General features: G+C 47.2%; 1 protein-coding gene across 2 annotated transcripts in view; it reads left to right on the top strand.

Moving 5' to 3' along the window:
- Positions 1–14,379, top strand: part of CROCC2 (ciliary rootlet coiled-coil, rootletin family member 2) — a 156,227-nt gene that overhangs the window by 63,912 nt on the left and 77,936 nt on the right. For both annotated transcript variants that reach the window (XR_008891056.1, XM_056564688.1), the window contains exons 7-10: positions 785–950; positions 2,705–2,811; positions 3,237–3,449; positions 12,918–12,993. Coding sequence is in view for 1 of the 2 variants with exons in the window: in XM_056564688.1 (XP_056420663.1) it covers positions 785–950; positions 2,705–2,811; positions 3,237–3,449; positions 12,918–12,993 (562 nt within the window). In the remaining variant the exon portion in view is untranslated. The remainder of the gene's footprint in view (positions 1–784; positions 951–2,704; positions 2,812–3,236; positions 3,450–12,917; positions 12,994–14,379) is intronic.

Raw genomic sequence — 14,379 nt, 5'->3', positions numbered from 1 at the left:
TGACTTCCAGCTCATTTGCCATTATTTACTGATCTGGTGTTTGCTTTAAATGGGTACTCCGCCCATAGACATCTTATCCCCTATCCAAAGGATAGAGGATAAGATGTCTGATCGCGAGGGTCCCGCCGCTGGGGACCCCTGCGATCTCGGCTGCGGCACTCCAGTCATCCGGTGCATGCAGCAATCTTCGCTCCCTGCGAGATGACTGACGGCCGTCACGCCCACTCCCATAGACTTGCATTGATGGGGCGTGGCGGTGACATCACGGGCAGGGGGCGTGACCGTGATGTCATGAGCCTCCGGTGCTGCACCCGACGCTCTAAATGAACGCCAGGGGCAGCAGGGAGATTGTGGGTGTCCCCAGCGGCGTGACCCCTACGATCAGACATCTTATCCCCTATCCTTTGGATAGGGGATAAGATGTCTAATGGCAGAGTACCCCTTTAAGGAGGATCTGGGTTAAGGCTGTAAACCCTTACGAGATATCATAACGTGTTGCAGAAATCTTGGCGGCTCTTTTTGTTTACCTGAATGGGTTGTGCAGAATTGAATTCACTTGATAAAAAACAACAACCAAGATTTACAGAACATATTTTCTGCTGCAGAACAAACCTGCAATAAATCAGCCACATGTGAACATATCCTTACATTAATGCAATGCTATATGTTATTTTTACTCTAAATATATTAAACAGCTCAATATTCTTAAACAGATATAACATAGATCCTAACCCTGTGTTATTAGATGTGTGTAATGTAATTATTTCTGCATTTATTTCTGCAGGAGCAGCAGCCTAGCTCAGGTTAATATGACTCTGCGGGAGCAGATGGAACAGCTCAAGTTAACAAGTGATAAACTGACTGAAGAGATGCGGAAAGTGACCACCGACCTGCACAGATCACAGGATGAGTTGGAGCAGCGAGAGTCTGAGTGGGGGAAAGAGAGAGAGGTGATTTTACCATTACATTTAAACTCTTAGCTTATTCTACAATTTCAAGAAAGCATCTTAGTTTATTTAATAAAAATAATATGTATTACTTTTATTATTTGTATTTGCAGGAGACTGAAGGGGGTACTCTGGTGGAAAACAATTTATTTTAAATCAACAGGTGCCAGAAAGTTATACAGATTTGTAAATTACTTCTATTAAAAAATCTTAAAGGGGTTGTGCGCTGTCCTGCCTTTCGGAGCTCCGCACGCAGCGTCCTGAAGTTCATTACTCCGAACGCTGTGTGCGGGCTTCCGTGTTCGCGGCCACCGGGCGTAACGTCACACCCAGCCCCCTCGTGATGTCACGCCCGCCCCCTCTACCAAAGTCCCTTTCCATAGACCTTCGTTGAGGGGGGGGGCGGGCGTGACGTCACGAGGGGGCCGGGTGTGACGTCACGCCTGGTGGCCGCGAACACGGAAGCCCGCACACAGGGTTTGGAGTAATGAACTTCCGGACGCTCTTGCGGAGCTCCGAAAGGCAGGACAGCGCACAGCCCCTTTAATCCTTTCAGTACTTATGAGCTGCTGTATACTACAGAGGAAGTTCTTTTCCTTTTGAATTTCTTTTCTGTCTGACCACAGTGCTCTCTACTGACACCTTTGTCCATGTCAGGAACTGTCCAGAGTGGGAGAGGTTTCCTATGGGGATTTGCTCCTGCTCAGGACAGTTCCTGACATGGACAGAGGTGTCAGCAGAGAGTGCTGTGGTCAGACAGAAAATACATTCAAAAGGAAAAGAACTTCCTCTGTAGTATACAGCAGCTGATAAATACTGAAAGGATTAAGATTTTTTCATAGAAGTAATTTACAAATCTGTTTAACTTTCTGACAGCAGTTGATTTAAAATAAATAGTTTTCCACCGGAGTACCCCTTTAAAAGAAACCTCTCAGGTTATTGATAACATAGATACAGACGTGCAGTTTTCAGTGGTCTGTCCCTTATCTTGTGATGTTGTGTAGTTTTATAAGATCCTACAACAAAGAGTTGACAGTGTGTGTCCAGAGAAGAGTCACTGCTACCCCTTTATCCACCCGCCAGTGGTTGACAGATTTCTCCATATCACTGTATACGGAAACCTTCTCTGGCCACACACTGCCTGCTTTTGGTATAGATTGTCTGAACCTACAATGCATCCCAGGGCATACTGCTGAAAATAGCTTCTGTCCCGAATACAGTAAAACATAACTAATAGGGTCCCATTAAAGTGAACCACTTGAGTTTTTCTAAAGAAAAGCCTTCTAACAACAGTCCCTTGATTCAATCCCATTGTAGCGAGAAACATCCTGAAATAGTTCCCACCAACTCTGAGCCAAGAACAGAGAAAAACGGTGACCCTTGTTTAAACCCATTCCAAAACCATCAGTATATCAGTGCTATATTGGACAATGTATATGTTACTTAAAGGTTATTGTAACTAAAGAGATACTGACATGTCATACAGACATTGAGTTTCCGCTCAGCTAAGCACTTCTCCTTCATGTCTGTCCTCACCGCAGGAGACAGATTCTATAGAAAGTGAGGAGAGAAAAAGAGAAAGAAGCGCTTAGCTGAGTGCTTCTCCCCACTCGTTCTAGTGATTGATAGGTGTCTCATCACCAAGACCCTGGCTGATCAAAACTTTGTACATGTCTCTATGACAGTGACACTTTAAATTGTTTTGTGTGACTTACATTTTGAGTATTTCTTATCGCTTCCATTTTGGATGTTTGTAGACATATACTTCATACCTGGGCAGTGAGCAGAGCAATATAATGGTCTTGTGGCGGCAGACAGCAACACTGCGCGGTCAGTTTCTGGACATGCGTGCTATGGCAGAGAGGTAAGGAATATGCCACACTGTGATATAGAGGAACATGCATGTGTAGATAATAGAGATGAGCGAACTTAAAGTAAATTCGATTTGTCACAAACTTCTTGGCTCAGCAGTTGATGACTTATCCTGCATAAATTAGTTCAGCTTTCGGGTGCTCCGGTGGGCTGGAAAAGGTGGATACAGTCCTAGGAAAGAGTCTCTTAGGACTGTATCCACCTTTTCCAGCCCACCTGAGCACCTGAAAGCTGAACTCATTTATGCAGGATAATTCATCAACTGCCGAGCCGAGAAGTTCGTGACAAATCGAATTTACTGTAAGTTCGCTCATCTCTAGTAGATAACATAGAGGAGAATAGTGGAATAGAATGGTTCTCAAATTGATTTACTTAATATTTTCAGATCCCTTTAAAATATTTGTTTGCAAATTGCAGGGGTCTTGCTGAAATGAAAACAGACATTTCCCGTAGTTTACGCCGCATGCACACAGCCTGCCTGAATTTGGACTCAAACCTCCGCCTTTCCCAGAACGCTGCTGGGGCACCTCTTCATACAACTCGTCTGGAACAGCAGCTCCGAGACAAAGTGAGACAGATGATTCAACTGCAAGGCCAGTGGGATGCTGAGAAAGTGGAACTGAACTCCAGGTAGTAGCGACCAGAAGTTTAACATACTGACTCCTAACATTCAGTAGTCCATCATGTCTACATCGGTTTGGGAATTAGCAATATGCCATTTTGCCATGTAATCTGTTCGTAGGGACCAGCTCAATCCACTCACAGATCCTCTAACATGTTCCAAAGGGGGTCTGTGAGCTTGGATCCCTGTTGATTTCTGAAAAGAAATCAAAGATTTATATCACAGAAAATCGATGACCCCGTTGTTATGCTACTGCTCTCTTTAGTTTGGGAGTCTCCAGAGTTTCATTACAGACCCCCAACAATAGCAGTGTCTGACACGTCATCTGGAAATTTCTGAAAAAAGCTTGAGGGTCAGTCTACACCTGTAAGGGATTGTCTGCAAAGTAACAGCTACACTTTTTACAGACCTGTTGAAAAATGGCGTCCAATATGAAGGCATCATGTTATAGAGCAGGAGGAGCTAATGTATTGACTGTATTGTATTGACTTGAATTTTGTGGAAAATGTTACACGATAATAAGTAATTTATTCATAGAAATATCTGCTCATTTTGGGCTACCGTATATACTCGAGTATAAGCCGAGTTTTTCAGCACGATTATTCGTGCTGAAAACACCCCCCTCGGCTTATACTCGAGTGAACTCTCTGCCTGTCAATTCCTTCTCAGTGGTCTTCACCCTGCGGACCTCCAGATGTTGCAAAACTACAACTCCCAGCATGGCCGGAGGTCCGCAGATTGAAGACAACTGCGGCCTTCGTCATCATCCAGACCCCCTTTAGTTTTCTAGTCACCTCCCCTTGGTGAGAAGGAAGGGTAAGCTGGTCCGGGCCATCTATGCTCCAGGGACCGCCCGGTGGGGAGGGTTAGTCGTTCCGGGCTGTCCATCTTCACCGGAGGCCCTCTTCTCCACTCCGGGCTGGCCGTGGGCTAGTGACGTGGCCTTGACGACGACGCACAGGGACGTCCGTGCGCAGCAGACGTCCGTGATGTCCCTGTGTCCCTGCGCATGAACGTCCCTGTGCTTCGTCGTCAAGGCAACGTCACTAGTCCGGGGCCGGCCTAGAGCGGAGAAGAGGGCCTCCCGGGGAAGATGGACAGCCCGGACCGACTGACCCTCCCCTCCGGGCGGTCCCTACATGATAGATGGCCCGGACCAGCTCACCCTTCCTTCCCACCGAGGGTAGGTGAGTAGAATACTAAAGGGGGGTCTGGATGATGACGAAGGCCGCAGTGGTCTTCAACCTGCAGACCTCCAGATGTTTCAAAACTACAACTTCCAGCATGCCCGGACAGCCGATGGCTGGGGGGGGTTGATGATGAGTGGGATGATGACAGGGTGATGATGAGGGGGGTGTTAATGACGGGGGTCAGGATGATGACACGGGGGGGGGGGGGGGATGATGACATGGGAGGATGATGTATTTCCGACTCTAAGCTTAAAGTCGAGTCAATAACTTTTCCTGGGTTTTTGGGGTGAAATTAGGGGCCTCGGCTTATATTCGTGTCAGCTTATACTCGAGTATATACGGTAAGTAGTCAAGTGGGTGACCGCTCTCTATATGCACACTATATGCACAAATCACTGACTAGGACCACCAACTTGACTATTTTACAAGATATCAAAGCATTGTCTCATTTGAGTGAATATGGAATACCCTGCGTCGCTGCTTTGAAAAGCAGGGCATTTGCATATGTAGAGAATGCTGCATTTGTGTGAGCGCAGTGGACCCTTTTTGCCTGCACAATGGTGCTTTTGGCTACCTGGCTGTACAAAGAACTACTGTACAACCTTCCCTATTCACTTCTATGGGAGAAGGAAATGTGTGTGTAGGAAAGAAAACGTACCCGAGGTTGCTGGTGATATATGTATCCCTAAAAACAGGCCTATAAATCTATAAACAAAATGATATAATTATAACCAGACCTCAAGGATATGTTCGGAGAAAGAATCTCCACTGATTCAAATTAAAATAAAAAGTTTTTATTAAAACTATAGGGCCACATTGCAGTTCCCCTACACAGGGGGTGATCCACATTTGAGACTGTAAAGGGGTCACAGACCCTTATTTCTCAGAATCAGAAGGGGTCCCAGATGTTGGGCCTCAATAAATTATAAAATAATGGTATATTCTAGTGCCATCACTTTATGAGATGGATTGGAATACCTCTTTAAGGCTAGGTTTCCACACAGGTCTTTTCTGGCGTATTTTGGAAAACTGCCACTGAAGGTTTTGAGCCAAAGTCAGAAGTGGATCCAATAGGAAAAAGAAGTGTAAGTTCTTCCTTTATATGTCCTATTCCTTTTGAATACACTTCTGGCTTTGACTCAAATACTGCAGTGGCAGTTTTCCAAAAAATGCCAGAAAAAAAACCTGTGTGAAAACCTAGCCTAAGGCTGTAACTGCACGTTAGGTAAACGTAAATGACTGGCCTCTTTAGTCCTTAAAGGAGTACTCTGCCCCCAGACATCTTATCCCCTATCCAAAGGATAGGGGATAAGATGTCTGATCGCGGGGGTCCTCCCTGCTGCACTCAGCGTTCGTTTAGAGTGTCGGGTGCAGCGCCAGGGGCCTGTGACATCACAGCCACGCCCCGCTTGTGACATCATGGCCACGCCCCTCAATGCAAGTCTATGGGAGGGGGCGGGACAGCTGTCACGCCCCCTCCCATAGACTTGCATTGAGGGGGTGGGTGTGGCCGTGACATCACGGCCTCCACCCCGCATCGCCAGTCATCCAGCACGGAGCGAAGTTTGGATGTCTGGAGTTCCGCAGCCGAGATCGCGAAGGTCCCCAGCGGCAGGACCCCCGCGATCAGACATCTTATCCCCTATCCTTTGGATAGGTGATAAGATGTCTAGGGGCGGAGTACCCCTTTAACTAAAAAAACAAGAATAAATGCTCATATTTGACCTAGATCTCTTTATAGCGGACACTTTTTTCCTATCAGTATTAGTTATGTTGTAAGGAATGCCTACTTGATTACATCTGATCTATTGCGTGTGACAAAGTAAGCTGTAATCCTTAGTTAGCAGCCAGGGTATTAGCCATTATAAGTAACAGCATTGATACTAACCTCTTGAACCCTCCTAAGTGATGAAGACCTTTGCAGAAGGGAACATGAAGGCTTTACACACGTCTTAGAATTTGGATAAATAGATCCCTTTGTGTCCTAATCATAGACTATGCTCTGAATCCAAGAGATGGAATTATCGTCTGGTGATTCATTCCCTTAGATTGTTTGTTACACGTCACCACAATTTGTTTAGCAAGTAGACCCAAGCATCTTAATCGGAGAAGGCTAATGCCGTCTTAGGCGTTTTATTTCACCGGATGCTTGAAGTGAACAGAAAAATGTAGACAATGTGTTGGCGTCTCACATTCCACAAATAGCTCTGTGTTATAGTCTTAATTTCCATAGCCTCTGACACCTGCCACCTCTCCCTGTCGCCACAAGCAGTGGAAGCCTAGAGTTATGAAAGTTATGCAGGCTATATGTTTCTTGGGAATTCACCACTATCTCTTATAAATTAAAGGGGTACTCCGCTGCCCAAGCGTTCGGAACATTTTGTTCCGAACGCTCGGAGCAGGCGACCGGGGGTTGTGACGTCACGGCCATGGCCTCTCGTGATGTCATGCCACGCCCCCTCATTGCAAGTCTATGGGAGGGGCGTGGCAGCCGCCACGCCCCTCCCATAGGCTTGTTTTGAGGGGGCATGACGTGATGTCACAAGGGGTGTGGCCATGGGTGTGGCCACATTATGACCCCCCCGCTGCCAGCATCCAGCACTCTAAACGAACACTGGGTGCTGCACAGAGATCGCGCGTGGAACCCCTGTGATCAGACAACTTATCTTCCATCCTTTGAATAGGGGATAAGATGTCTAGGGGTGGAGTACCCTTTTAAGGGGATTATGAATGTTGGTCCTGCCAATGCAACTTTGACATCGTGCAGGTGAGCTCCATTAGATAGGAAACAGCACCCCAGACAGGTGAAGTGTTTAGGTGAAGTTATTAAATGTAGATCTACATATCATGTGTAGACATAAGTGAAGATATTATAGTCCTATACTTCACTTGAATACATACTGTCCCACTGGCACTCTGTTCTGTTGCTTCTTTACTACATAACTTTGGGGTATGAGATAGGGTAATCAACCCAAAATTGTGCACTTATCATTCATTTTGTGAAATGAGGAAGCGCTGCCTTAACATGTAGCATTAACATAAAGTAATCTGCATGGCTCACTTTATTTTCACTATGCTTCACAAAGCAACAAAGATCACCTCCCACTGCGATTCTTACTTAGCGTTCCTTGAGTGTTCAGGTGTATCTTAAGATAACTATGCAGATCCGTCATTTAGGAGCCTGTTAAAACAGTGTGACAACTCTTGGGATCAATACTGGTTGGCCACCTTAGGTCCCTTGCACAGCATGTATGTAAAATCTGCTCTCCAGTATGACTTTTACTATTAGGTAGAAGGCTCCAGCCTGTAGGTAGGTAGGGAATCCCCTTTAGGGTACGTTCACTCGAGCGGATTTTTTTTTGCGGGTTTTCCGCTGTGTATTTGAAAGTGGGTGGGCTCTTCTCGGCTGTCCGCAGCAGATTTTCCGCGGTGGAATTTACGCTCCGGAAAATCCGCCACAGTCCCTACTGACTTCAATGGGGCTTGCGGCGGAAAATCTGCTGCGGACAGCCGAGAAGAGGCCACCCACTTTCAAATACGCAGCGGAAAACCCGCAAAAAAATCAGCTCGTGTGAACGTACCCTTAAGGTCAAAGCCCCTAGAAGATTAGTAGTCAGGTTGATAGGAAACCTCCTATCAGATAGATGCCCCCATTAAGTAGTTTCCCCCAATAAGTCCTCTCCAAAACAAATACCACTCACCCTCCCTTTGCTCCCATGCTGAGGCTTCTACATCCTCCACTGTTAGTAGTGCAGGACCTTTGCAAATGTCTGGTATCAGTGTCAATAGTATTGGTATCGGGACATCCCTATAAGGAACTCTTAGGGAATGTATTACCTTTGCATTGTACCACAATCTAATCCTCACTTTGATCTAAAGACAAACAGGAAATACATTTAAAAGAGGCCTTATTTCAAGATTTTCTTTCTTCCTGATTCATCACTTTTTATATTATTAGGCCTTTCTTTTAGCACCCGGTGCTTTAAGTGTACCTGGCGTTAGCAAAAAACTTTTTATATAATGTAGATAATACCTTTATTTACATACATATATTTGTGATATACATTGGTTAAAAAATGTGTATATTTGTGGGTGAAAAAATGCTGCCCCTACAACTTGTCTGTGTGTCTCTGTGAGGAGACCAAATACAGGAAGTGTGGGCGGGACAAGCAGGGCTCTGTATTGGCTCTTGGCTTGTCAGTCATCTTGCTGTATGAGCCTAGAGCATGTCACAGAGCCTCACTGTACAGAGCCCTGCTTGTCCTCAGTGTACAGAGCCCTGCTTGTCCTCAGTGTACAGAGCCCTGCTTGTCCTCAGTATACAGATCCCTGCTTGTCCTCAGTGCACAGAGCCCTGCTTGTCCTCAGTGTATAGAGCCCTGCTTGTCCTCAGTGTACAGAGCCCTGCTTGTCCTCAGTGTACAGAGCCCTGCTTGTCCTCAGTGTACAGAGCCCTGCTTGTCATCAGTGTAAAGAGCCCTGCATTGCCTCAGTACACAGAGCCCTGCATGTCCTTAGTACACAGAGCCCTGCTTGTCCTCCATGTACAGAGCCCTGCTTGTCCTCCGTGTACAGAGCCCTGCTTGTCCTCATTGTAGAGAGCCCTGCTTGCCCTCAGTGCACATAGCCCTGCTTTTCCTCATTGTACAGAGCCCTGCTTGTCCTCAGTGCACAGAGCCCAGCTTGTCCTCAGTGCACAGAGCCCTGCTTGTCATCAGTGCACAGAGCCCTGCTTGTCATCAGTGTACAGAGCCCTGCTTGTCCTCAGTGTACAGAGCCCTGCTTTTCCTCAGTGTACAGAGCCCTGCTTGTCCTCAGTACACAGAGCCCTGCTTGTCCTCAATGTACAGACCCCTGCTTGTCCTCATTGTACAGAGCCCTGCTTGTCCTCAGTGCACAGAGCCCTGCTTGTCCTCAATGCACAGAGCCCTGCTTGTCCTCAGTGCACAGAGCCCTGCTTGTCCTCAGTGTACAGAGCCCTGCTTGTCCTCCGTGTACAGAGCCCTGCTTGTCCTCCATGTACAGAGCCCTGGTTGTCCTCAGCGAACAGAGCCCTGCTTGTCATCAGTGTAAAGAGCCCTGCATGTCCTCAGTACACAGAGCCCTGCATGTCCTCAGTACAAAGAGCCCTGCTTGTCCTCCGTGTACAGAGCCCTGCTTGTCCTCCGTCTACAGAGCCCTGCTTGTCCTCATTGTACAGAGCCCTACTTGTCCTCAGTGCACATAGCCCTGCTTTTCCTCATTGTACAGAGCCCTGCTTGACCTCAGTGTACAGAGCCCTGCTTGTCCTCAGTGCACAGAGCCCTGCTTGTCCTCAGTGCACAGAGCCCTGCTTGTCATCAGTGTACAGAGCCCTGCTTGTCTTCAGTACACAGAGCCCTGCTTGTCCTCATTGTACAGACCCCTGCTTGTCCTCATTGTACAGAGCCCTGCTTGTCCTCAGTGCACAGAGCCCTGCTTGTCATCAGTGTACAGAGCCCTGCTTGTCCTTGGTATACAGAGCCCTGCTTGTCCTCATTGTACAGAGCCCTGCTTGTCCTCCGTGTACAGAGCCTTGCTTGTCCTCCATGTACAGAGCCCTGCTTGTCCTCAGCGAACAGAGCCCTGCTTGTCCTCAGCGTACAGAGCCCTGCTTGTCCTCAGTGTACAAAGCCCTGCTTGTCCTCAGTGTACAGAGCCCTGCTTGTCCTCAGTGTACAGAGCCCTCCTTGTCCTCAGTGTACAGAGCCCTGCTTGTCCTCAGTGTACAGAGCCCTGCTTGTCCTCAGTGTACAAAGCCCTGCTTGTCCTCAGTGTACAGAGCCCTGCTTGTCATCGGTATACATAGCCCTGCTTGTTCTCTGTATACAGAGCCCTGCTTGTCCTCATTGTACAGAGCCCTGCTTGTCCTCAGTGTACAAAGCCCTGCTTGTCCTCAGTGTACAGAGCCCTGCTTGTCCTCAGTGTACAGAGCCCTGCTTGTCCTCAGTGTACAGAACCCTGCTTGTCCTCAGTGTACGGAGCCCTGCTTGTCCTCAGTGTGCAGAGCCCTTCTTGTCCTCAGTGTACAGAGCCCTGCTTGTCCTCAGTGTGCAGAGCCCTGTTTGTCCTCAGTGTGCAGAGCCCTGCTTGTCCTCAGTGTACAGAGCCCTGCTTGTCCTCAGTGTACAGAGCCCTGCTTGTCATCAGTGTAAAGAGCCCTGCATTGCCTCAGTACACAGAGCCCTGCATGACCTCAGTGTACAGAGCCCTGCATGTCCTCAGTGCACAGAGCCCTGCTTGTCCTCAGTGCACAGAGCCCTGCTTGTCATCAGTGTACAGAGCCCTGCTTGTCTTCAGTACACAGAGCCCTGCTTGTCCTCATTGTACAGACCCCTGCTTGTCCTCATTGTACAGAGCCCTGCTTGTCCTCAGTGCACAGAGCCCTGCTTGTCATCAGTGTACAGAGCCCTGCTTGTCCTTGGTATACAGAGCCCTGCTTGTCCTCCGTCTACAGAGCCCTGCTTGTCCTCATTGTACAGAGCCCTACTTGTCCTCAGTGCACATAGCCCTGCTTTTCCTCATTGTACAGAGCCCTGCTTGACCTCAGTGTACAGAGCCCTGCATGTCCTCAGTGCACAGAGCCCTGCTTGTCCTCAGTGCACAGAGCCCTGCTTGTCATCAGTGTACAGAGCCCTGCTTGTCTTCAGTACACAGAGCCCTGCTTGTCCTCATTGTACAGACCCCTGCTTGTCCTCATTGTACAGAGCCCTGCTTGTCCTCAGTGCACAGAGCCCTGCTTGTCATCAGTGTACAGAGCCCTGCTTGTCCTTGGTATACAGAGCCCTGCTTGTCCTCATTGTACAGAGCCCTGCTTGTCCTCCGTGTACAGAGCCTTGCTTGTCCTCCATGTACAGAGCCCTGCTTGTCCTCAGCGAACAGAGCCCTGCTTGTCCTCAGCGTACAGAGCCCTGCTTGTCCTCAGTGTACAAAGCCCTGCTTGTCCTCAGTGTACAGAGCCCTGCTTGTCCTCAGTGTACAGAGCCCTCCTTGTCCTCAGTGTACAGAGCCCTGCTTGTCCTCAGTGTACAGAGCCCTGCTTGTCCTCAGTGTACAAAGCCCTGCTTGTCCTCAGTGTACAGAGCCCTGCTTGTCATCGGTATACATAGCCCTGCTTGTTCTCTGTATACAGAGCCCTGCTTGTCCTCATTGTACAGAGCCCTGCTTGTCCTCAGTGTACAAAGCCCTGCTTGTCCTCAGTGTACAGAGCCCTGCTTGTCCTCAGTGTACAGAGCCCTGCTTGTCCTCAGTGTACAGAACCCTGCTTGTCCTCAGTGTACGGAGCCCTGCTTGTCCTCAGTGTGCAGAGCCCTTCTTGTCCTCAGTGTACAGAGCCCTGCTTGTCCTCAGTGTGCAGAGCCCTGCTTGTCCTCAGTGTGCAGAGCCCTGCTTGTCCTCAGTGTCCTCAGGTGACGTGAATAACACTGATTATGTTGATAGAATGGTACCTGTCATTGAGTGGGATGTATCAGGAAGTGAACAGTCAGTTCTTAGTGTTGATGTATTGTAAGCAGAAAAAATGGTCAAGGATCTGAGCAACTAAATTGTGATGGCTAGACAACTGGGTTGGACCATCTCCAAAACAGTAAGTCCTTTGGGGTTTTCCCAGTATGTAGTTATTCGTATCTACCAAAAGTGCTCCAAGGGAGGACAATCGGTGAACTTGTGATTGGGTTATGATAGTTGAAGGTGTGGGGAGTGAAGGCTAGCCTATTTGGTCCGATCCCACAGGAGAACTACCCTAGCACAAATTGTTGAAAACGTTCATGCTGACAATGATAGGAGAGTATCAGATAGCACAGTGCATTGCAGCTATCTGCATACAGTCCTGCATAGATCAGTGAGAGGGCCCATGCTGACCCCTAGCTACTGCCAAAAACTCCTTCAATGGGCATTTGACCATGGAGCAATGAAGAAAGGTGGCCTGGTCTAATCAGTCATGTTTTCTTTTTCATCATGTGAAATCCCTAATGGCATGGACAGAATAATACCCCTACCACACTACAAAAAGTGTTCACGAATGGTTTGAGAATGGTTTTAGGGTGTTGACTTTAGGGTCTGATGCATGGAGGCCGCACCTTACATTTTAAAAGACTTGAAGGATCTGCTGCTAATGCCTTGGTGTTAGATACCACAGGACACTGATGGGTCAGTGCTGTTTTGGTGGTCCGAGAGGGACCTTCAGCTGTTGGGCAGGCAGTTTTAATGGTATGGCTTATTAGTGTTCACGTTTACATCATTATAACATTTTACACTGTTTTGTGACAGAATCAAGGAGCTGTCTACGAAAGTTGACAAGCTGAAAGATGAGAACAATCGGATGGAGAAGGAAAAGCAAAGACTAGTAAGTTAACTGGACCAGTATGAAAGTTAACATTGTATTTATAAAGTTAGTTTTTTTATTTTTTTATTTATTTATTCATTTGTTTGTTTGTTTACACCTGCTCTAAACAAAAAAAAATCACACGAACAGTATTCTGTGCACATGATTTTCTGCTGCAGATTTCAATGTAGACTGAAATCCTGCGCATCAAATCTGTGCAGAATACTGAACGTGTGAATAGACCCTACACGTACACGATCCTGCGCAGATTTGATGCGCAGGATTTGTAACTGCAGATTAGAAGCTGTGCTCAGTCATATAGTTTACATAGAAATCTGCAGCAGAAAATCCTGCACATGAAATCCTGCGCAGATTTGATGCGCAGGGTTTTCTGCTGAAGATTTCAATCTAAACTAATTGACTGAACACAGCTCCAAATCCTGTGCATAACATCCGGTGCATCAAATCTGCAAAGAATACTGTACATGTGAATAGACCCTTAAAGGGGTTTTCTAAGGCCAGACTCACATTGCCGATTTTCCGGACAGAAATTTCCTGCAGGCAGCGCTAAGATTGCTTGGACTGCACTGCCGCCTCCATAGATGGAAATGCATTTCTGAGCGGATCCCCCAAAAGAACAGCTCACAAACGCATTGCTGTCTCAGTAGAAATGAATTGCCATCCCCTAGCGCTCCTCACGGGATCACAGGAGGAAATTCCGTCTGGAGATTTTGCGGTTCGAATGCAGCCTAATAAGGAAGACCTCTTCTCTTACCCTTGGAATCAGTTTTCACAGGGGACAGCCTCATCTCACCATGACCTTCGGATGGTTTCCGGTGTAATGCATGGAGCAGGCCACGTCTGCCAAAGAGTTTTCTACAGAATGGTTCTCTGTTCTGGCTCATCGGAGAGTTGCCTAAACAGATGTTCTTATGCCCCAAATAGGCTTATGGACAGAGGTTGCCTTCATGATACAAATCTGATAAGAATAAAACCTACGAAATATCCATATATGTCCCTTTTGCTTGCACTCTGTGCAATGGTCTCTTTTTTAAAATCAGCAGTCATGGGGTTAAGCACAAACGTATTTAATATATCTTTTTACAATCTACCACACCATTAACTTTCACCCCGTCAAATGCTTGCAGGTGTGTTCTGGACCCCTCATGTAGGGATCAGCTTATCCTTAATACGGTGCTTCACACTCAGCTAGAAGATGTATTCACTGCGAAGTCCGTGAGCGCTCCTCAGAGAACCGGATCTTTTACACAGCGATTACTCTTTTTTGATTGACACTTTCCAACATCTTTCTCCAGGGATTTTCTGTTAACACAGTCACTTGGTCATAAATTTTAGGCAATAAGTAAAACAAGGTTTTCTGCGTGAGATTAAATCATTCATAGCTGA

Source organism: Hyla sarda, chromosome 3, assembly GCF_029499605.1.
Source record: "Hyla sarda isolate aHylSar1 chromosome 3, aHylSar1.hap1, whole genome shotgun sequence".
NCBI classification, from domain to species: domain Eukaryota; kingdom Metazoa; phylum Chordata; class Amphibia; order Anura; family Hylidae; genus Hyla; species Hyla sarda.
The sequence above is the reverse complement of the archived record's forward strand: the minus strand, read 5'-3'. Positions and strand labels throughout refer to the sequence as shown.